The 23,658-nt window shown below is 39.5% G+C and overlaps 2 protein-coding genes across 2 annotated transcripts in view; one reads left to right on the top strand and one right to left on the bottom strand.

The window, feature by feature from the left end:
* Nucleotides 1-1,048: 1,048 nt before the first annotated feature.
* Nucleotides 1,049-23,658, top strand: part of LOC131693194 (uncharacterized) — an 86,646-nt gene continuing 64,036 nt past the window's right edge. Inside the window, exon 1 of the mRNA XM_058980826.1 lies at nucleotides 1,049-1,893. Coding sequence (XP_058836809.1) covers nucleotides 1,073-1,893 — 821 coding nt within the window. The 5' untranslated portion in view covers nucleotides 1,049-1,072. The remainder of the gene's footprint in view (nucleotides 1,894-23,658) is intronic.
* The window catches only part of LOC131693195 (carbohydrate sulfotransferase 11), a 77,635-nt gene continuing 62,482 nt past the window's right edge, over nucleotides 8,506-23,658 (bottom strand). Inside the window, exons 3-6 of the mRNA XM_058980827.1 lie at nucleotides 10,294-10,564; nucleotides 10,025-10,230; nucleotides 9,800-9,967; nucleotides 8,506-9,738 (exon numbers count right to left, since the gene is read on the bottom strand). Coding sequence (XP_058836810.1) covers nucleotides 9,349-9,738; nucleotides 9,800-9,967; nucleotides 10,025-10,230; nucleotides 10,294-10,564 — 1,035 coding nt within the window. The 3' untranslated portion in view covers nucleotides 8,506-9,348. The remainder of the gene's footprint in view (nucleotides 9,739-9,799; nucleotides 9,968-10,024; nucleotides 10,231-10,293; nucleotides 10,565-23,658) is intronic.

Genomic DNA, 23,658 nt, shown 5'->3' with positions numbered 1-23,658 from the left:
CGGTGACGGAAGCCTGATGTATCGTGTGAATCCGAGGTGTATACAGCTGTACACATTTTTTTCTATGTGTGCATCAGCTGTCATTTTTTTCGGACAAACAAGAAGAAATGAAGAAGAAAACAGAAGCACGTGGTTCCATACTTTATTCTGATTGGTTAGTGATGTAAACATTTGCTCTTTTGCGATCCCGGGCGCCATACTTATTTTTACCACGTGCTTACAAGCTTCGTTTCGATTGGTCGGTTTGTTGATTATGTGCTTCGCGGTCCTGGGCCGCCATGATTAATTTCACTAGCAACAAATCAACACACTCAAACATAACGAATGTGAACACCTATACTATAATGCATCTCGGTGTGAATCGTACTTATGTGGTTTTTGTTTGAGGCGAAACTGAGTCAGTTCCTAACCCCAACTGCTGTCACAATGTATGAACTGACAGCGGTTGGGGTTAGAACCTGACTCAGTTTCAGGTTCAAGGGAAATCGCCATTAAGGTTGCACAGAGAATGCGCAAAATTCGCAAACGAAAAAAGCAGTTTTTCCACACCCTATGTCAGATCTTCATAAAAATCAATCAGCAGTACTGTAACAACATTCTACACACGCTGATTGATTTTTATGAAGATCTGACATACGGTGTGGAAAAAACTGCTTTTTTCGTTTGCGAATTTTGTGCATTCTCCGTGCAACCTTAATATGTTAAATGTGTGCCTTCCTCCAGGTGCCTGCTCCTGCACGATCTGTCAACAGATTCCTGTCTCGGTCATTAATCTATAGGTTAGTTCTAGTGCAAGAATCGGATACTCGAACAATCTTTATGTTTACTATACTTCCTACAACAATACAACTTCTATTTTTTTATGCGCAATGATGTTTAATTTTGTTTTAATTAAAAACGATCAGAACGGTAAAATCGAAACATTATTAAGATTATCAAGTAAATTGGCAACTCTGCTCAACATATATGTTTTTTGTTTATCTTTCTCGCAGCTGCTATGATTTATGTTTACATTCTTGTTTAGTGCCCGGTTCGTTCACCGCGTAACCCAAAAGTATTGCAAATTGTTTCGATGGAATTCGCCGATGAGTACAGTGAATATCGTGACGAAATTCCCAGGCGCCTGCACAACCAGCTAGCATTTGTTAAAAGGATTGTTATCAGTCGAAAATGTGTAGTGCTAGTTGTGATTATCAACGATGGATTTCAACTATTAGAAGTGAAGGAACGTGCTATTATTGCCTCGATTCAGCTTGCACAATTTTTAACCGCAACAGGAGCATCTCTTCCAGTACCAAGTATTTTTGGGACACTCTCGCCGATTCCGGAACCAGAGCTCAATGATAGTAAAGAAATTTCATTTTCTGTTTTCCGGTCGAATGACAGAATTGAGAGAAAGCTGTTCTATCTGATCAGCATTGATCGTAAACTGGTGGTAATTGAGAGAGAAGATCAACCGTTGGTAAAATTTGTGCATTTTCAAACCTACGAAAGCTACATCCGGCATGAGATTACGGAAATGGAAGATCGTCCGGGTTTTCCTGCTGTGAAAATATATCTTGAACATCAGACAGCTCCAATTGTGACTAACTTCCAGGCCTATCGCGTCGAACCCAACGATGCCAGTGTAAACAATTTCACATGCTTCCACGAAATTCAGCGAACGTTGAAGGAACAAACTAACGAGAAGCAAGCGGAACTGGCCACGATTCGATCGATGACGGGTGAATTGTTCGATCAATTGAACGATCGGCTGAAGCAGGTTCCGGGTCTACTGCGAACCGAGAATCCGGACGAAAAACGTCCGCTCGTAAAATACGGTGACATCTGGACAAAAGTACACAACGAACAGCTGGTGATTGGCTTTCCGGTTTTCAACTGCACGTACAAACGGTAGGTCATCATACAATTAGGAATAGTGCTCAGGGTTGTAATAGTTTGAAATTTAATTTATTATTGCCATGCTTTGATTTGAAATTCGAATTGGTTTTGCTAGATTAAGTCTACTCGCGTTGCAGTTGATATTTTTAATGAGTTCACCTTAGTTCAAATATTACGATGGAATCATCAGAATCGTGGGAGGCATTCTTCAACAGAATACTCTGTCTGATAAGTGTCCTGAACGAGAAGTCGAAAACATTTTTGCTGTGTTTGAATAACACGTTTCTTTGCCAAATGAAACAAGTTCTAGTGACACTATTTTAAACGTGTATCGCAGGGCTACGTTCCGTTTTGGCTGATTTGCAATGGATTGATTGATTTTACGCTACTCGAAGAGATATGACCACTAAATAACTTAAAATGTGAATAACAAGATGACTAACAAGGGGTGATTTGAAGATTTCGAGTTTTAGTTTTATTAAATGGGTTCATCCTGGAATGGGACTCGCAGATATATGGTTTATTTTTTCTGTTCATTGTATGTTACGTCCCGCATAGCCTCTTATTATGCCTCACAAATTTTAAATAGACTGACTGCTTTGAACGTTTTCGTTTCCGCGTATCCCGTACCAGGGCACTTTGAATTGTTTCGGTAAGTAAAGTTCAACTAGAGCTGAGCCAAGTTTCAGTTGACTATTGTCCGAGTAGGCTGTGTACAATCTTCGATGATGGTACCGTCTTAAGCTGATTATTTTTTTGGATCCGAATCACAGTAGGTTTGACCTAATGTATAAAATCCCTAGAAAACTGGCAATTTCGAGCAAACTTTCTCTGATCCGGGTCAAAAAATATGGCATTTTATTTTTTCTTTTGCAGAAATAGAAATAACGAACAGATATTTCTTAAGATTCAGATGACACGAGTCTCTGAATTCTGATGTGATCCACAGGATTCTGTATACTGGGTATTTTTTATACTTTTTCTGTTCAGAGCTTCGACGGCCAGATTCGGTTATAATTTGGGCTGCAGTAGCTTCAAACGGTAAAAAATCTCGAGTTTTTTCGGATTCCGGGTGACGTGAAAATCAACCAGTACGTTTAGCTGGAGTTTTGACAGCAAAAAGTTTTGCCATTGATCGCAAATGAGTTTTCAGACGTTGGAATTTCCTTTACCTAAGATGCAGCACCAGCACACGGGGCAAAAAGCATGCAAACATGGTGCCACCATAATTTCAAGCATTTTTGGACCAAGGAAATATAGCCTACAGGGCATTGCTGAGGATTCATACTAGGTATTGCTGTCAGTGAGAACCACACGAGTATGTATTATAATTTTGATAATTTTCGAACCATATCCTATTACCTACGTGTACCACTACCAACATAATATATTGGGTCTGGGAGGGACCCCCAGGGCACCCGATTAAAACGATTTGCACAAGGGGAGTACAAATGCCAACTTACTGTTGCTAACGGCTTTCTTTGTGGTTGACTCTTGAGATCTAAACAATGGAAGGCGATCCTAAAACACACCCGTGGACCCTATGAGTGAAGTGATTACTCTCGAGTAAGTGAATTACCCAGCGGACACTTTTTTTCCTTTTCGACCCTTCATACAGTGTTTAGCAAACTATGTTCAATGGGAAAAGATTGAACAAGTTGTAATGTAAGAGTAGGGCACTTGCCTGTAATTGAAAAAGCATGGAGCAATATTCCAGAAGAAACTGAGCGAGTCAGCTGTTCCAGTGTTCTAGCAGACTATCGCAAATAATTAAGTCAAAAGGCTCCCATTTCGAAAAAGTTTAATGAAATAAATCTGGCGAAATTCTGAAACGGACAGTGGACACTATAGTGTAGGGATCTAAATAGCTCATGACAAAATTAAAGGGCTGTGTACAGGACACGACCACGGTGACATTGAATATGTAGCATTTTTCAAGAGCGTGCAATATAATTCGCGAATGAATTTGAATGAATCTCTAACAAACCCAAGCCTCTCAATACGCGAAAGTCAAGTAGAGTCAGTATCACGTATCTTTGAAATATTAAACGTGTGTGTCAATAGGCTCGTTACCATATGTACATACAAATTACCGAAAACACACCGTCAACCCAAAGCACATACAAGCATGAAAATTAATTAATTTATCTCCATTCGCAAACTCACAAGTAGCAATCAGCACACACGTACCAACCTGCAGTGAACTAAATCGACATTGTACACGACTCGAACCTATCGCATTTCTAATTTCGCGTATGCAAAGTTTCAACTCGCGCAGCGCACGATAAACATTGCACACAGCAAGGAAACGGGTGCAAGTTGTGTACGGTTTAACTGTGTGCGGGATGCAAAAATGCCATAGCATCTACCGCTTATTGTACTGTCCGGACGATGTAGTCATGACGTTGCTCGTTTGGAATGCAAGCATCGACTGACACAAACAGACGCTCGGCACCTTTATTTACAATCTCCCTATTGACGGCTCTGCCCAAAATCGACTAACTCGTATATAGGAGTTTTCACTTTTTCCGTTATCTATTGATTTTAACGGGTTTTTCAATAGTGAACTATTGAAACACATAAACTATGTAGCAATAGTACATAACTTTAGTAATTCCCGACTTTTTTCGTAGTAAAAAGACGGAAATCCATCCTTAACATGTTAGCGTTCAAAAGAGTGACGCAAAAACGCGACAGCGTTTAATTTTAGATTTTAGGATGACACCCAGCCCTAGATAGCGCAGTAAGATATTTTCAATATTAAAACGAGATATTGGTTTCTGGAGAATCTACTGTCGGAGTAACATAGATTCGTAGCCAGAAACTATTTGACGACTTCCTTCGTCGCTCTCGCAGGTTGATGGGATTGACGTTATTGTAAACATCATCAATCCGCAATAGATTCAATAGAGTTATCTAAATATAAGGACCTTCGCTCTTTTTAGTTTCTATTTGCACCAAGTTCTACTACTAGTGGTTAATTAGTTCTCATGTTAATAATCCACCAATCATTATGACTACTCAGAATTTGATTTATATAAGAAGCCCGCTTCAAGATGTTGATTACAATACGCCTCGATAGTGGATAGCTGATATGAGCCTTTTTTCTGTTCTATACCTTTCCTCTATTTACCCGCTCATAACCTACAAACAACCAGTAACGAATGGATAATTGAGAAAGAATGTGCTATGTGTGGTGGTTGGCTATTCAAGTATTAGTAGTGTTTGAAGTACTAATGTATGTCTTTCATATGATGATCATAACTTTAGCTGTATCTTGCATCTGTCTAATCTATTACGTCTCTCATATATTGTCTTTTATTTCTTCTTTTCGAGTCCTATACAGTCATTCTACACCCGCCTTCAGCTGGGTCAGCAAAGATGGTGATAGTGATCGTCTTAACACTCACACATTCTCAAACGCTATCTCAAGCGAGAACCTACAAAAATGCCCTCGCGCACGCGATTACGAATTGGTCATGTCCGGAAGTCTGTCCTTGATCCTAGAAGCCTGGGTCCATGCCTTCAGCTGGCCCAAATAAGAAAACACGCTCATACCTATTAGACAACACGTCTCATGGCGACATGACCGGGAATCCTATCGATATAAGGGATCCCAATCTCTGTCAGAGTTTAAACTGCACACCGAAAATTTGATATCAGACTCACGGTTCGCGCGACCATTCAGGAACACACGCAAATATGTTACAAAATCACGTCGGCGTACAAACGTTAGAGCCCCTCGCGATTTTCCAAGCAACCTACACCCACGAACTCGCAAACATGATTACACCCTGGTGATAAGGTGAACGTTTCAGCACTCAAACTTACCAACGCGATCTCAAGCGTCAACCTACAAACTCCCGTGCCATCATGAATCGGGATCGTCCGGAAGTCTCTATCCTCGGCACCAACAGTCTAGGTCCATGTTAATTAATAAAAAAATAAAATTGAAAAATTAAGCGAAAAATAACTCCCATATCCCATACCCATACTCCCATATGGGGTAACTCACTCCCTGTCAGTATGTGATCTCTACACCGAAAACTAAATATCAAAATATGTGAATGGCCACAGGGTTTCAAAATCCAATTTATACACGCGAAATCACATACACGCGAGCACACGCGAACAACACGTCAACATACGAACGCTTAAGCCCTTCGCGATCATCTCCGCACACCTATGCCCGCGATCGCGCAAACTTGATAACACTCCGGTAATTATGTGAACGTTTTAGTACTTACGAAGTTACAAACGCGAACCCGCAAACGCGCGCGATCATGAATCGGTCACGTCCGAAAATCCTTACCCTTCATTCTAGCAACACAGGTACATACATTCAGTTGGACCAATCAAAACATAAAGCTCATATCCACTAGACCTAGTGATATGGAAGAACCCACTTTCTTCTAGAAACTGAACCATGCACGAAAAATTAAGTATCAGATTCACGGTCCGCGCGCGATAATTCTAGAACATACGCAAATATGCAAAAGGCAAACGGTTATAAAATATAATTTATACACGCGGAGTTACATACACGTTAGCACACGCGACATACAAACGCACACGCGATCGAACACGTTAACGTACAAATGCTTGAGCCCTTCGCGCTGATACACGCGATCGCGAGTCCCTACGCCCGCACATACATGAACTGTACAATGAATATCACATTCAGAATCTCGACCCGCTACAATTTTCCTAAAGCAGTGTTTTATTGGGTGCCATTACCTGTCTCGTCTGCAAATTGTAGTATGTGATTCTGACGGGAAGCCCTTGCGAGAACCTAGCTCTACAGCTCCAGTAGGACAACTCTCGAAACAAAAACTTATTTTCAACTTGGCTCGTGTTGCGTGTGAGAATGTGGATGGCGAAGCATATTTATTCTTACAGGTATACGAAATATGATGCGTCACGCTGAGTTCATATGAAGGACACACCCTCTACGCATCAGATCTGTACCAAAAACACGCAGCTTTAATTAGAATCAAATCAATCGTAAACAACCGTGCTCCTGCTCAAACTCTAACGACTACCGTAACTACAAAAGCTATACACAATGTTACTAACCACCGTGTTGCACCTAGTACTTCCACATCACCATTCAGCACTGCCAACAATTAAGCAAATGACAGAAAAATAAGAATACACGATCGTGATCCGTAAATCCAACAAACATTCCAAACCAGCTGAAATCATTTACAAAATCAGCAGAGATGACAGGGTGGACGAAAACAATAACGCAAGAAGAAGTGGAGTTATTAACCCTCACTCAGTAGTAGACGACGCAGCTAATGAACCTCCACCAAGGAAAAGGCTATCGCATTGAGCCGGGTAAATAAATGAAATACAAAAAAGAAGCTACCAACCAAACAATCAAACAGTTGCTTTACGCCGAGAATCTGCTGGTAACAGAGACTCTATCCTGTTGCCATTCAAATAACTGGTTGGCCATCTTTTATGTATTGAAGATTTTTAGGCAGTTTTATTTGGTTTTTATGCGGATATTCCTAGTTATGCGTTCTTTGCGGATTTTGTAAGTTAATGCGGTTTTATGGTATACGTATGCTCAGCGTAAAAAAGACTTCAGCGTAGTGCAGTAGGTAGTTGGGTTCATAGAGGAAGAAATGCATACTTCATTTTATTTCTGCCATATGAGCTTTGCTTCCAATATTTAATGTACTTCAACTCATTGTCGAAGCGTTGTAGCTTGAGACGGCTAGGATTTGAATTTGGGTAGCTACGTAGCATTATTATATTCCGAGGTGCAATAAAGTAGAACGTGGAAAGATGAGCAGTCTAAGCTCAGTCTTCTGCTTATCTGTGAATAAATAAAACTACCAAAATACTAATACACTCAAGTTTTTTTTTACGCGGTTTTTTTTTGCGCGGTATTTTTTTACGCGGTTTTTTTTACGCGGATTTTGAAATTTACGCGGTTTTCATTTACGCGGATTTTGAAATTTACGCGGTTTTCATTTACGCGGTTTTTGAAATTTACGCGGTTTTCATTTACGCGGTTTTTGAAATTTACGCGGATTTTGGAATTTACGCGGTATCCATCAATGAGGTTCCCTTTATCGCGGATTCTTAAATTTAAGTGGTCTTCATTTACGCGGATTTTGAAATTTACGCGGTTTTCATTTACGCGGATTTTGAAATTTACGCGGTTTTCATTTACGCGGATTTTGAAATTTACGCGGTTTTCATTTACGCGGATTTTGAAATTTACGCGGTTTTCATTTACGCGGTTTTCATTTACGCGGCTCGTATCCCCCGCGTAAAAAAAAACCTGAGTGTAGTTCCTTTTTTAGGTTGTTTTCTGTCACCTATGGTGACTACTGATAATTTGTGTTGAAAATAAACGAACACAAATAGATTGTTTTTAGTCAATTTGTAGACCTCCGAGCCTTTTGGGAAAATACGAGCATGATTCCAAAAATGTCATATTTTAGCAGCATTCCAACGTTAAAAGATTATCAAAAATTATTTCTCATTTTGAAAAAAATAGTAGATTTAGAAAATCCAAATAACGTCCGACGGCAACCTGGTCGTAATATTGGACTCATCAAAACGGAAATGTTCTTCGGTGCTCTTAGATCTATGTTGGGATAGATATCGTTTTTTTTTTTGAGTTCGACTCGCCAATTATATTCTACAGATTCCGTTGACTCGATGAGTGGATGTGAGATCTGATTTTTTCCCCAGATATAACAAATGTCATACCGTAAAAGCTCTCCTAGTTCAGAATATTAATGTGAAGACAGCTTAAATTTTTGTTTTTCTTAGAAAACAGTTTCATAGTGCCACGTGAGAGTTTATCTGAAATGAAATGATCAGGAGCTGCTCCTAATCATATTGAGGCCGCGCAGTGCACTGAGTGCACATCGTCATGAAACTTAGGTGAAATCGATTTAAAGCTTGAGGTTGTCGCCTTAATGTATCATTTTGGATGCTTACTTGACGAGTGCTCATATTACCCCGTTAGCCATCTTAGTATTCCTCCTTTAAAAGAGTGTCACCTTTCGAACTTCTAAATTGGAAGAGATTGTAGGTATTTCATCAATTCTCTTTCTCAAGAAAATTCTCCAAATTAATAATTTTGTCTTTAAACGTATTTTTTCTATTACTCTCTGTGTTCTAGAGCAAACAAAAATCTGCTCTCGTCCTTTGACAATGCCTTATTGCCTATTGTCTAATACTATCAAAGAGAAACTTTCGCCAATAGCCTAATCCTACACTCTACTGGACGTCTAAAATGTATGTCTTTTGCAATATAAAAATACGATTTTCATCCCGTCTGTCGTCTTGTTTTTTTTTACTCAAACCAAACTTTTATACTTTAGCATTCGATGCCTATAAAGTGATAAGTATGCTTAAAACAGCTGCTTATTTTGCGCGCTTCTAATTGGTCTCACTATAAACAGTAATAATTTGACGAATCGTAAAATTGTTTTTTTTTCAGTGTGCCACTCTACTGGTAAAGTACTCCTCCACGCTGTAACCGAACAGCTCAAAGTCGTACTTGTAGTATTCGTACAATCCCCGCAGCTGTTCCTCGTCCAGCTCGGAGAAAAGTTTCAGCACCACTTCGTTGGTGTGCGCTCCCTTGCCGGCATTTTTCCACTGGGGTTTGATAATCTTTCCTAACTGGGCCACCGAGATCAGGTAGGATTGGTCCTCCTCCAGCGTCTCGAACTTGGCTATCACATCGTAGTGGAAGAAACAGGGTGTACAGAAGTACGTCACCGGGATCCAGTGCATATCGATCTCGGCGTGCGGGTGTCGAACCTCGTCCAGCAGGTAATTGACGAACTCGGGGAATGTGGGATACTTTTGCGTGTTCCAGGGCTGCTTGTGGAGAAATGTGTCTAATTAATGAATAATCTATGTTGAAAAGAATATAGCATACCTGACCCTTAATGACCTTCCTGTATTTTTGAATAATTCGTATGCCGAGCTTGTGATGGTGCGAGTTCGGCAGTGCGTATTGGATCTTATCTTTGTAAGCGCTAACCAGTCTTTCGAACGGATGCCGCACGATAACGAATGAGATCGAGCCGTTAATGGCCTCGCGGAGCTGAAATGCAGATTTTTATTGACACAGAGAAGTATTACTCAAATCATCCGCACTTACCGTGTCCACCGAGGGCCTAGGATACTTTTGACGTGCTAGCTGCAGTGGAACATCTTTGGTCTTTCTAAGGAACTGAGGCGTATAGCCCGCCAACAAGTTGAAGTTGTACATCCAAGAGGTGGAGGCGGCCTTGAATACGTTGCACCATACCAGATGGTACTCGCGATTGATGAGATATTCCCATGCTTTGGGTTTGTAGTTCTGTTCTGTGAAAAAGATGAAAGAATAATCCCATGGAAAAAAACGGACAAAAGACTATAAAATCTTACTCGGTTCATTTAATCTATAGTCACTGCACTTTTCTTTCAAACGTGCCACTCGGTTCTCCATCCGGTGCTTCATGAACTCCAAGTCTATCATATACTGGTTGCCGGTGCCGTTCTTAATAGTTCTATGGTGCTGTTGTTGGTCTGCGTGTTGTGCCTGGAGATTATTGTGCTCTGCATGGTAGCCATTGTGGCTACGATGGCCCTGTGACGCTGGATGATGCACTGCATGAAACTGAAGTGGATGTCGGGAGCCATTGGTGCCTGCACCGTACTGTGGAAAAAGGGAATTGGACAAAATTGTAAAATTGGAAATATCCTTAGATCTACGGATCTACAGATATACGGAAATCCAACATTTTGTACGGAAATTTACGGACTTCTCTACAGTGTGCTTACACCAACAACAATCGACGGGTATACTTTCTATTGGCATAAGCATCTAAATTATATATAAGTCTTGCATAGGTCAAGCAGAAATACATATAAGCGAACGAAAATTAAAGGCGGAAGGGCAAAATCTACTTTATAAAACGCCCTTACTTAACAGTTATGTGTCCAACAAAAAACACCTTTAACAGTCCAACGAGGGTACCCGGGTACCTACAAATTGAAATGCTCATAACTATGGCTTCCTTTAACCGATTTGGACACTTTTAGATGTTTTGGATTCAGGAATTAGTCTACTTTTTGATAATGTACAATAGAACCGGAATAATGAATCTGGTTTTTGGTAATCCGGATTTTCCGGAGTAATGTTCCAGTACTAGGATATGATTTGTAAGTTTTAATAATGTCCTAGCAATATGAGTATCAAAACTCTTCAAATTGTCTCGGAAGTCTGTTTTTTATTGATACGGAACCCTATGGTAATTTGAAAAATGGAATTGGAATGGAATGGCCACTCACGGGCCCACGGGAACCTGCTCCGGAATGTCCGTTCCGGGGTCAAATCACCAAATGGTTCCAAAACCACGAGATACAGCCTACTGATGCAATTCCAAGAATTTTGATACCCATATTGCTAGTATTCCATTGAAGTTCGCAAATTGTACCTCAGCACTGGAACCTGCTTCCGGAAACCCGGATTCCCGAGAACCGAATGAAGTAACCCGATTCATTTTTACCAAGTCCAAAAGTGGATGAGTTCCTGAATCCAAAACGGCCAAAAGTATCGAAATCGGTTGGATATTACCTTAGTTATGGGCGTTTTAGTTTTGTGGGTACCCGGGTACCCACGTCGGCCTGTTACGTAGTAAAAAAATTCAGGAGCCCCTTCTCACTCCCACCCTTACTATATCAACAATATTATTAACCCAAAAACTTGACTTAGTGAAGTTCTAAGATGTCACAAAATTTCAATTTCCAGCTATGGATAAAACATAGGAATTTAATTAATTGAAACTTAAAAAGGTACCCGGGTACCGCGTCGGACACACAACGGTTAAGCTACACTTTGGTTGAAGAGCCAATCATTGGAATAAAATCAAAGTTCGTTATATCACTTGCAAATTAATATTGGTTTGTAATTTTATAGGTGGCTTATTGTATAATACGTCCACTTTACACAACACTATGCGTTAGCTCAACGGAGCCACGGATCTTTTATACATTTACTTGATGGTAAAATGTAAATAAAACGAATATTAATGTTTCTTCCCTTTTGTTTATTTGACAGAGTTCAATGCGTTGGCATAACTGACCCGTGGGTCTTGTATGATATATACCAGTGGTTTTCAACCTTATTCGTTTCATGTACACCTTTCCGAATATTCATCCCCATGATGTATCCCTTTCTGAAAATTACCTATCCTCATTACTCTGTCAAAAAATGATTTTCAATTCGATAAGAACCAATGATTCTCCAAGTAGAAACCTGTTCCTGAACACTCTCAGTGAGCATCTCAATTCTTGACACACTGAAAAATGTATTAAGACAAATATCCGACGGGAGTGTTGGGATAGCAAGTTGAAATTTACCCTGCATAATTCACCCCCTATAATAGTTAAATTTACCCCTAGGGGTGAATTCACCCCTGGTTGAAAATCACTGGTTTAGTGGTACTAGATCCAATCGTTGTTGAGTTACTGTTTGTTATTGCCCGGTCTGTAGTCATTGGTTTAACAACCGGTTGTGGTTTAGCATACGACGACTGTGTACCGGTCTTGGTCGTAACAGATGGAAGTTTCTTAGCAGCCTCTGCACACGGTTTTCCCTGGTGACACGTAGGGAACTGCCCTGAGTGTGTGACCACTGTTCGCTGAGTATATGTAACACCTTGAAGTGATTTGCATGGGATGGGCAGGTAGGAGAGTATTGGTTTTGCCGAACGCATTCCCACCACACGAACGCAGTTGCAAAGCCCTGGAAAAGAGTTCCTCCAAGTAAAGTACCTTCGTTAATGGTATCCACTTCTTCGTATTTTGACTTGTGTTGTTTGATAATGCTAGTATTAGTAAGCGGTTCTAGGTTATAAAGATTTACCTCAATAGTGTCATTGTCTATATATGCTAGGATGCTGTATAAAATGTCATTTCGTTCGACGACGTGTTTCAAGTAGTTCTGCGAAGCAAATGATTCTGTTTGACTAATGTTTTTAACCCATTCATGCCCATGACAACAACGTTTTTAAATAGCTATAACTTTTGATTGATGCGAGATTTGCTCACAAAAACAAGTAAGACTAATGTATGTGACTATTGCCTTTCATTTGAGTAATAACAGTTACAAGGATCAGCTCTAGAAGCGAAGTTATTGCAATTTGTCTGGCTCGATTCCGATGGAGCAGTGCTGCCAGGGACAGTTTACGTTGACAACGGAAAATGATTTTTTCATATATCTTCGTTATGGTGCAATATTATTGAAAACTGATAAAACTTATCAATTTAGAAATATTCTTGGAGAATTGTATTGAGCATTGGATGGTAAAAATTAAGCAGCTTGTAGCACTGCAATGGAAGCACCTATATTTTTGACAATAGACTTTTCGTGTTCCTTGATCTCACCGTTTTCAAGGAAAAACAGTTTTGAAACCCTACATGCACTAGAAAAAAAGTTGGGCATGAAAGGGTTAAACATAATCTGTACCTTATGACGTAGATGGTTAAATTACCTGCTGTGCTAAGCTTCATGTTCACCTTCGAGAATTGCTCAATTGCACGAATCGAGGGTCTTAGTGGACATTTCGGGAAGTCAACAGCAATACAGTATGACCGCATCGCAGAAAAAAAACTTGCTTTACATTGTCACTCATTGTTTGTTCACGTATCACATACTAGGTAGAAGGAATCAAATTTTGCTCTTGCAAATAGACAAATCGAAGCGAGTTTTGGCTTTTGAACTGAGCAAGATGAGAATACAGACTGAGTAGTAATGGTTATCCGTCAGTCTCAGTACGCGTCACTTACCTTTGCCCGTTAAGACGTTCTTACCCGGTGGGGAAATATTCTCACCATAGGATACCTCACAAATACAATAATTACTCGTCCTACAATCACAGGAATGCGTAAAAATTGGCATCCACAGTTTTGCTTCGTTGTTGTGAATCTAGATGATAACACACATGCGCTGAAAACAGCGAAATTTTCGTGTTTGAGCGCAATGAAAACTTGAATCGAGTGCCCCTATTGTTGGGTTACCATTTGACTCAATGCGATGAACAAAGATGACAGATGCTGCTCTAACCAACGGCTTCAAATGGATAGGACGATAATTGAAACATGGTCTCGTCACCCTCATCTCATCACACATCATTTGAAATACCGACGAGAAGAAATTTGATTTTAGCGCTTTCACACACGATCTTGTTTTTAAGTTGTTATGCAAAAAATGTTGACGGCTGCGTTGAACGTTATCATCACTGGATGCATAACATGGTCGAACTGGATGGAGGTGACTTTCAAAAGCCTAAGCTCCATTTTTTCCTTCAGCTAATGCCCAGTCTAATGCGAAAAGATCAGAAGTCAATACACACCGTACTTGGCCGGATCACAACGTTTTGCTGCTGAGACTGATTTGTCTGGATAGATCACCAGGGCTAGAATAAAAGCCACGGCTTCCTATGTTCTTCAGACACTATACACAAGATAAAAGTAACTGTTTTGTCGTTCGTTTCACGCTGGCTAGGAAAAAAGATCACTGAGTATCGTGACTGTTGCCTTTAATGGTTTGGAAATAGGCTGAGGGTCCAGATAGCTGACTCGCCTCGTTTGTCACGGCAATAAGCAACCAGTGTGGACTGAGACCGATGAAAAATAAATGCAAAACAATCTTATTGGACATGGAAGATTAATAAAAATATAGATCAATCATCAGCCAAAGTAAACTCTTCGCTGTGTAGATGCAAGTGGAAAAATAGATTTCTAAGGAAGCAGCCGAGGATAAACTGTCCGAACCTGTACTTTTTGCATCTGAGCTGCGTTTACCACACAACAACCGTTAGAAATCAATGTAAATTTAAATATCTATTTTTTAGCTACTCAGGAATTCTTGTACTTGACATTTGATATTATTCATACTAACATGAGACGCTGGGTTTTGAGTATAAAGGGCAAGTTCTTCAATTATAGCTTGATCAACATCTGCGTATCGATAAATGACAAACCCGTTTATCCATTATCCGATTCTAACTAAGATAATCGGTAAGGGCATTAAATATGACATAAATCCCAATAATCTGGGAGACGAACAAACAGGTCACAAGCTAAGATTTTTTTGTGCCGTTATTGATAAGGAGAGCCTCCATTCATCCACTAACGACAACGGCCTAAGGTTTGTCAAACTCGGCGTAGCCAGAGGTAAACATGATTATTTGTAGAACCATCTGGTACTACCCGAATCGGGAAACGCGCTCCCAAAGCGCTTATGATTCGCTTGGTGGTCGATATTTTGTCGATATCATTCTGAGAAACGAACGTCGATTCTGACCATGTGGTGATGTGCGGGATTCGCGCAAGGTCAGGCTAGAAGCCGAATGCTTGCAGTGGCTACACGTCAAACAGACAGCAATAGTGTGCGTTCCTTCAGTGCAATAAATGAAGGTACGATGAACATGTACTCGCGGAATCAGAGAAAAGTTTTGCTATGAACAAACTGTAAAAGTTTTACAAACAAGAGTACACACCAAAAAATAATGAAATTTAAACGACATGTAAATCAAGACGAATGTAAACATACAAAGATTGAATCCAAAATTTGATTGAAAATTACTTTAAAATCAATTGGAGCATCAAACAGCATACAATTTTACACTCTCATTCGTGTAATATTACATGTCATTCATGTACAGACATGTACAGCAGTATTCAAGTAAAAATACATTGAAGTGCATTGGTTTTCCGTTTAGAGAAACTGTAATTTTCAATCCACGTGTAGAATTATAATAAATAATAATAATAATAATAATCTCGTCAATGCAGGGGACATTTACTTCGGTCCAATCGACCGAAGAATTTCGAAAATTTGCTTTTGGATATGGAGTACGCGTCGAAGTCAAAATAACGGGGTATTGGGACTGAAATATATTGGAGGAATAATGTACAGTTTTGTTAAATTCATAAGGACCCCTGAAATAATTGAATTTTCGTTTGATTGCTTATTTCCTGATGGCATTCCGCCATCTTATCCCATGTATACCGCAAACTTAGTCCGGGGCTGGGGTGGTTTTTCCGCGTGACATATTTTTGTCTCTAAAAGGGAGACAATGCATCAAATATTTTAACAAAATTCAGAAATGTTGCCAATAGTTTGCCTTTTCATGCAACGTGTTCTATTTTGCAAGATCTATCTAAATAAAAGCGGTAGAAAATGAAAACTGTATACATTGCCAACTAACCCCGGTCTCCCCTACTTATATTACACGATCGTTGTGTCAAATGACCAACTATACCATATAATGTCTTATGTTAAACAACATTATGCCAAATGGCTTTATGTCAAAAGGGTAGTCTTATTAAAAAATTCGGACATTTTTTAAAGTATTTTGTTGCACTGTTGGTACTGATTATTTTTATATGAATACAATTTAATAATAGTTTTTCTTCTTTTAAACATGAGATGTTCTTATAAGTTTCATTTTTTGAAACATTTGTTTTAATACACTTTTGAAGTAATGTTTATTTAGAGACTTATGAGTCAATGACATACAATAATGCCCTCAATGAAAATGCCGCATTTTAAGCCACAGCCTGTCACCTCAGATGTTTCATACAGAACTGCACGACATTGCCAACCTGTTCGTAGCATCTCGGAGGGAGTGATTAGCGTTCCATTCGAAACCGCTAGCCACCCGTCCGGCTTTCGATTTCTTCCCAAACCAGACCTTTTGGCTCTGAACAAACATTCCTGAAACACTTTTATTACGTTGGTATCAGGGGCGCAAAATGAGCAGCGCTCAGGTTTTATAAATATATAAATGATCGTAATACACTTCATAGAACACAAATACTTCACGTAACTTTTTCAAAATGAACTTAAATTTGAACACAAACCATGGAGATTAAAGTTTCCAATGCGCCGTTTATAGGAAACTTGTCGAAAGTAAAGTCTACAAATTCTCCGTGATGAATAGCAATTACAGCCTGCTGGCTTAATCAAACGTTGTGACGGAACTTCTTCTGTTATTCCAGGTAATGCCAAATAAGGTATATGTCTTCTCGAAGCTACACTTGATACTGCACCCTCTCAAAGCAATTTTCGGGCTCAGTTCACCGTTGGACGGTAAAGCCAAGCAGGGAATATGTCCTCCAGAAGCTACCTTTGATATTGCACCTTCTCAAAGAAATGCTCGATTTCAGCTCAGAATATACTATCAGAACGTAAGAGGACTACGCACGAAGATCGATGAGTTGTTCGTGGCTGTGTCTGACGCAGAACGCAATGTCATTGTCCTGTCAGAAACATGATTGGACGACGAAATCAACTCACTGCTGCTGTTTGGACCTAGATATACGGTCTATCAGTCTAACTTCTGACCTCGCACAAAGCAGAAGCAAAAAAAAAATCGCTACGCTATAGCAAGCTATAGGCATCAGTGAAAAGCTATTGTTCTATATCAGTGCACATACAAATTGTGTCGTTGCCCCCGGCTGCGGATTGAAATGAGTTTGCCAAATGAAACAAAAGTGCCCGTGCTACGGGATAACACGATTTCGATCAACTTTAGTACAACTCGTGTTAGACCCACAGTTCAGGAAGTGGAACAAATAGTTAAAGTGAAAATGGAGCTTAATCTCGCTGAAGCTACGTACATTCAGCTACATCACGTAAAAAACTGTATTTGATCACGTTTAGAAGCTTAGCACAGGCCGAAAACTTCATTGCAAAGAACCATATCCAACGGGAGGTCGAATTTAATAACACCAGAATCAAGATCCCCGTGCATATGGAAAACGACATGGTGGACGTGCGTATCCATGATTTGGCCTCGCGCAGGAAGGAAGATTACATCAAACGAATCATGTCGCAATATGGAGAAGTAGAATCTATTACGAATGACACCTGGAGAAATTTTTTCAACGGCTTTCGTGTGAGTAAACCAATACCCTCTTACATGACTATCGAATGCAAATCACCGAAGGATGGCGTGACCTATAAGCAAACAACGCTAATCACATATCCCGGGCAGACCCCAACATGCCAATTCTGTAACCATACAGCCCACTACGGAAAAACATGCGCCGAAGCAACTAGTCAAAACTCATCTACTACAGCCAACAAGCCTAACAAGCAGCCACCGACACCTTCAGATAAACCGAAAACAACGATCCAATTAACCAATAATGCAGGTACAACGACCACGACAGCCGCTCCCGAACCAACAACTAGCATCGCCAATAAAGAAGCAAATACCGATGAACACGGATATACAACAGCGACCCGTAAGAACAAGAAACAAATACTAACCTCTGATCGTAAACAGCAAGAAAGCAGTACCGATGACGACATGGGCGGGAACGATAACGGGAGACCCCCAAGCGGCTTCACCGCAAAAAAAAGGATCTCAACACGCAGCAGCAAACTGCGTCAACAAGATCTGGCAGACCGACATTCTTAGAATTTTTTTGTTTTATTTTGGCTTATTGGAAAAAAAAATTAAAAGATCCACGGCTCAGTTGTGCTAACGCATTTAGCCGTTTCAAATAAAGCTTGTATTATCAAAAGTTTTTAAAAATGAGATAAATTAGTCCCATATAGTGTTATCGAACATTTCTCATTAGCATAATACCATTTTTATGATAAATCTTTTTTTACTGATTAGCTTTATCAATAACAACATAATATTTAGATGAAACTACTTTCAATCTCTACAAAAAGTGTTTGTTTACGTTTCATTCATTTATAATTTTGCACTAATCACCATGCTCCTCCATATCAGCAAACATTTAAAAATGTCGATTTTAAACTCCTCCGGGCAAAAAGGGGCAAAACGATACCTTGAAATTCGAAAAGTAGATATGATTTCCCATAGAATGTATAATAAGTGACAATTCCGAACTGTTTCATCTGATTATACAGGGTAAATTTATGAAAAAAGAATTTGCTACTTAAGATATAATTCTATTAATAAAACATAGTTAAAATGAAACTAGTTGCGCTCAAATCGGATTAAAATTGAAAGAACAACATTTTTTTGAAGGGAAGATAGATACTGTGATTTCGATTTTTTTTAGAATTGTCCTACACAATGATGTTTAAATTGCTATTAAAAATATAATTCTCATTCGGTAGTCACAAAATTTGGAGAATATATCACTAAATGCACAAGAAACCTAGGAAAAATAAAAATAACAATATTTGAAAAATAGGTTTTGTCTGACCTCCGGCCACGATGGGACGTGGTAAATTATCGAGGTATAACCTCCCTCTGTGCCTGTTCCAAGCTGTTCGAAATTCTAGTAAGCAACGTGTTGTTCCTGGAAGCCAAAACATAAAACTGGGAAATAGTGAATCACATAACCTCATAAATCTATCGGGTGTACCCCAAGGTAGCAATCTCGGACCGTTAATGTTCTTCTTGTTCTTCAATGACATTTGTAATATCCTTCCACCAGTACGCAAACTTGTCTACGACGATGATCTTAAATTGTTTCTCATTGTGCGGTCTGTATTAGACTGCATTGAACTACAGCGGCAGTTAGATGAGTTCTGTAATTAGTGTATTCGAAATCGGTTGACTTTTAGTGTATCCAAATGCTCAGTGATTTCTTTCACATGCAAAAAGAATCCAATTTCGTTGAGTTACACTATCTCTGGATAATCACTTGACAGAGTTTCAGTTGTCAGGGATCTTGGCGTACTGCTGGATACTAAATTGTCTTTCAGAGATCACTACTCCCACATTATTTCGCAAGCCAATAGAAACCTTGGTTAATTAATTAGGGATAGCACACTCTATACTTCCGGAACCATATAAGCGATTCGTACGAAACTTTATAGACGTCTATGGGGATAATATACCTTTCGTTTGGAACTAAGTTTGTGGGCCCAACCATCCCTGATAAACTGATGTGAGTTTGTTAATTTTAATAGGTGGCCACTTTTCGGGGCACTTGACAGTTCCTGTGTGGTTGTGGTTGGTTGTGAAGATAGGCAACGAAACTTCGGTTGGCCGTTAGTGACTTAGAACTACAAATGTAAGTTGTTTGATAGACATTTTATCGAAATTTTTACCTTTTTTGCATTCAGCGCAGTATCGGTTTGAATGGGAATTTGCTTTGTGACCGCACCCCACAATTCATAGCTCCGGAACCGAAAATCGGATCGGGATGAAATTTAATAGTCTAATAACTTACAGGGATAAAACACCTTTCATTTCAGACTAAGTTTGGATATGTCGGTCAAACCATCCCGAAAATCGATGTGACTGTTATTCTGAATTTGGACACTTCCGCCGGGGCTTCCGGAACCGATGGTGGTGGTCAAAGAGACTTTGTATGGTTGTTAGTGACCTAGTACTACAAATCCAAGCAGTTGTGGTTACATTTTGGAAAAATTTTCACTTTTCTACGTTAATCGCAGAATTCGTAAAAAATCGGAATTTGCTGCGTGATAGTACTCATCACCCTGTAGTTCCGGAACCGGAGATCGGATCGATTAGAAATTCAATAGCAGCCGATGGGAACGTTGTACCTTTCATTTGAGATGAAGTTTGTGAAAATCGATTTAGCCATCTATGAGAAAAGTCAGTGAGATTTTTGGTCACATACACGCACAGACGCAAATACACATACCTGCACACACACACACAGATGATGGAGATAGCGGCCCAGAGTTGGGACCCAATGGAGAAAAAAAAGAACTCACATATACGTAGCAAACACAGCAAATCCGTTCGCCAGAGGTGGGTTGGTGACGTCACCACCATCAGCAGCAGCTGAACTCATTCAGCAAGAGCAGGAGGAGGAGAGGCAGCAGCGGCAACAACCACAACAGCCAAAAGTAGTTCCAGCGAAGCACTTGGTGGAGGAGCTCCACAAGTTTGTGGATACGAGAAACAATGTCCCAAAGGGCATTAAAGAGATGGTAATCAGAATCCGAATGGCGCTACTGCCTGCCGTGAATGAGTATGACACGGCAACGCGGAGGGCTGATGCACAGTGGCGGATTTGGCTAAAAACCTGGCCAAAAGTTGAAAATTGCATGGTAGTATTTTGGGGTCTAGTACATATATTGTCCTTCAGATGGTGCTGCCGCATGCTATTTTAAGTGAAACGCTCCAAAATTTTCATATTTGAGGTGTTGACACATCCAAACAGTTTAAACCATCGCGCTTTGCTCGTATTTTTCATCGAGCGCCCGAAATATCAGTATTATTCAAGTGTAGCTAGATTTTGATAAAAGTGTCGGTTTCAAATGTGTAATAATGGAAAGTTATGCTGACGGTATGTACTTTAATTATATGTACTGATGTCAAAACATATTATTTTGTTTGTCTATAGAAAATGTCAATAACTTTCACGCTTTTGTAGCAGACGGTTTCAACAGACATTTTTGCTAAATTATTGAAATACTTTTTTTTGTCCACGTATGTCCACTATGTTTTAAGGCAATTTGTGTTCCTTGAACGATTCTCTATTTGGAACATAATAGAATTCTTGCCCGAATTTGCCCGTTTATGAGTAATCTTTGATTAAGTGGAGACGGAGATGGATTATAAGATTTTTAGATTAAAATTTGGACTCGTACTTTTAATTACTACTGCACCTCCGGTTGTCATAGCGAGTCGCACAATACTGCATTTTGATCAGAAAGAATTGGGTATTTAGTGGTGAAAATTTCATCGAGATTCATAAACATGTTCAAAAGTTATCAAAAGTGGAACACAAAAGACGTAAATAATTTTGGTCGTTCATATTGAAATCCAACGAGGTCAACAGAAGTAATCGCCAAAGGTTCCAAATATCAAAAATCGATCATGGATGCCATGATTAAACGTTATCGGGGAACTATGACCTTGGATCATGCAAAACAAAACAAATGTAAAGGTGGAATATATGACTGGATACTATAAGCGACAAGAGTAGAGTAGTGCAAAAGAATACTGGGATCTCCGGCCGTTATTTGGCCAAAGAGCTCACTTTGTCGAATTTGTTTGTGAGAAGGTTAACAGTCGTAGCATGTCAGCAAGCATGACAATAAAACGTGGTTGCTCAAAACTATAACAGGAAGCAGTACTAGCATGTTCTGACCAAGTATAACACAAGAATTTAAATGTTTCATTGTATAATAATGTACTTTGGACAAATCCTCGGTCAAATTTAATTTAAATAAAATTATCAATCTTAGTGAATTTCACTTATTTTCGTATTTTTCTCATATTTATTTTTAGTTACTGCAATTTGCATGCAAACTTGTTGTCAATTTTCACTCCTAAGTCCCAAAAAGTCGATTTTTACAAAAAAAATTTTTTCGAGATAACATAAAATCTCGACGTTTCATGCATTTTAAAGATGTTTTGCATCAAAAATACGAATTCGATTTCTGAAATTTCATGGAGTCCCCCTTTGAAAAAAAAAATTGAGTTCCGGTTTATATGGGAATTTCATATATGACCGGACGATTTAGTCTATATTTCCGGCCCCATATAAGCGATCCGTACGAAATTTTATAAACATCTGTGGGGATATAGCTGTCATTTGGGACTAAGTTTGTGAAAATCGGCCCAACCATTTCCGGGAAACTGATGTGAGTTCGTAAATTTTGAAAGATGGCCGCTTTTCCAGGGCACTTCCGGAACCGTCTATGGTGGTCAATGTAGTGAACGAAAGTTTGGTTGGCCGTCGGTGACCTAGAACAGCAAATTTAAGTTGTTTGAGAGACATTTTAGCGAAATTTTTACCTTTTTTGCTTTCATCGGAGTATCGGTTTGAATCACAATTTGCTATGTGATCGCACGCCACAACCTATAACTCCGGAACCGGAAGTCGGATCGGGATGAAATTAAATAGCCATTTACGGGGACGCAATACTTTTCATTTTAGGCCAAGTTTAGTCGAATCGGTCTAGCCATCTCCGAGAAACCAGTCACATCGGTTATTCTGAATTTAGATACTTCCGCCGGGGCTTCCTGAACCGATGATGGTGGCCAATGTGGCCAAATAGACTTTGAATGGATGTTAGTGACCTAATACTACAAATCGAAGCAGCTGTGGTCATATTTTCGAAAAAATTTCACCTTTATGCATTCATTGCAGAATTTATTAAAATCGACATTTTCTGCGTGTTCGTACTCATCACCCTGTAATTCCGGAACCGGAAGTCGGAACCATTAGAAATTCAATAGCAGCCTGCGGGAACGTTGCACCTTTCATTTGAGACTAAGTTTGTCAAAATTGTTTCAGTCATCTCTGAGAAAAATGAGTGACATTTTTGGTAACATACACACACATACGCACATACACACACACACACACACACACACATACACACACAGACATTTGCCGAGCTCGACGAACTGAATCGAATGGTATATGTCACTCAGCCCTCCGGGTCTCCGTTAAAAAGTCGGTTTTCAGAGCAATTGCAATACCTTTCTATTGAGAAAGGCAAAAATTTCACCTTTTTACATTCATCGCAGAATTCGTTAGAATCGAGATTTAATGCGTGATCGTACGTATCCTCCTGTAATTCAGGAACCAGAACTCGGATCCGCACAAAATTCAACAGCAGCTGATGGACCTTCCATTTAAAATCAAGTTTGTCAAAATCGGTTCAGAAAATTCCGAGAAACCGATGTGGACAAATCAGCAAATTTTGTTTTGTAACCATACTCTTCAACTCGTAATCCGGAACAAGATGTCGGTTGAAAATCAAATTCAATAGCAACCTATGGGAATATTATACCTTTCATCTGAATCTTAGTTTGTAAA

The sequence above is a fragment of the Topomyia yanbarensis genome, chromosome 3 (genome assembly GCF_030247195.1).
Source record: "Topomyia yanbarensis strain Yona2022 chromosome 3, ASM3024719v1, whole genome shotgun sequence".
Taxonomy (NCBI): domain Eukaryota; kingdom Metazoa; phylum Arthropoda; class Insecta; order Diptera; family Culicidae; genus Topomyia; species Topomyia yanbarensis.
This window is presented reverse-complemented; position numbering and strand designations above follow the sequence as displayed.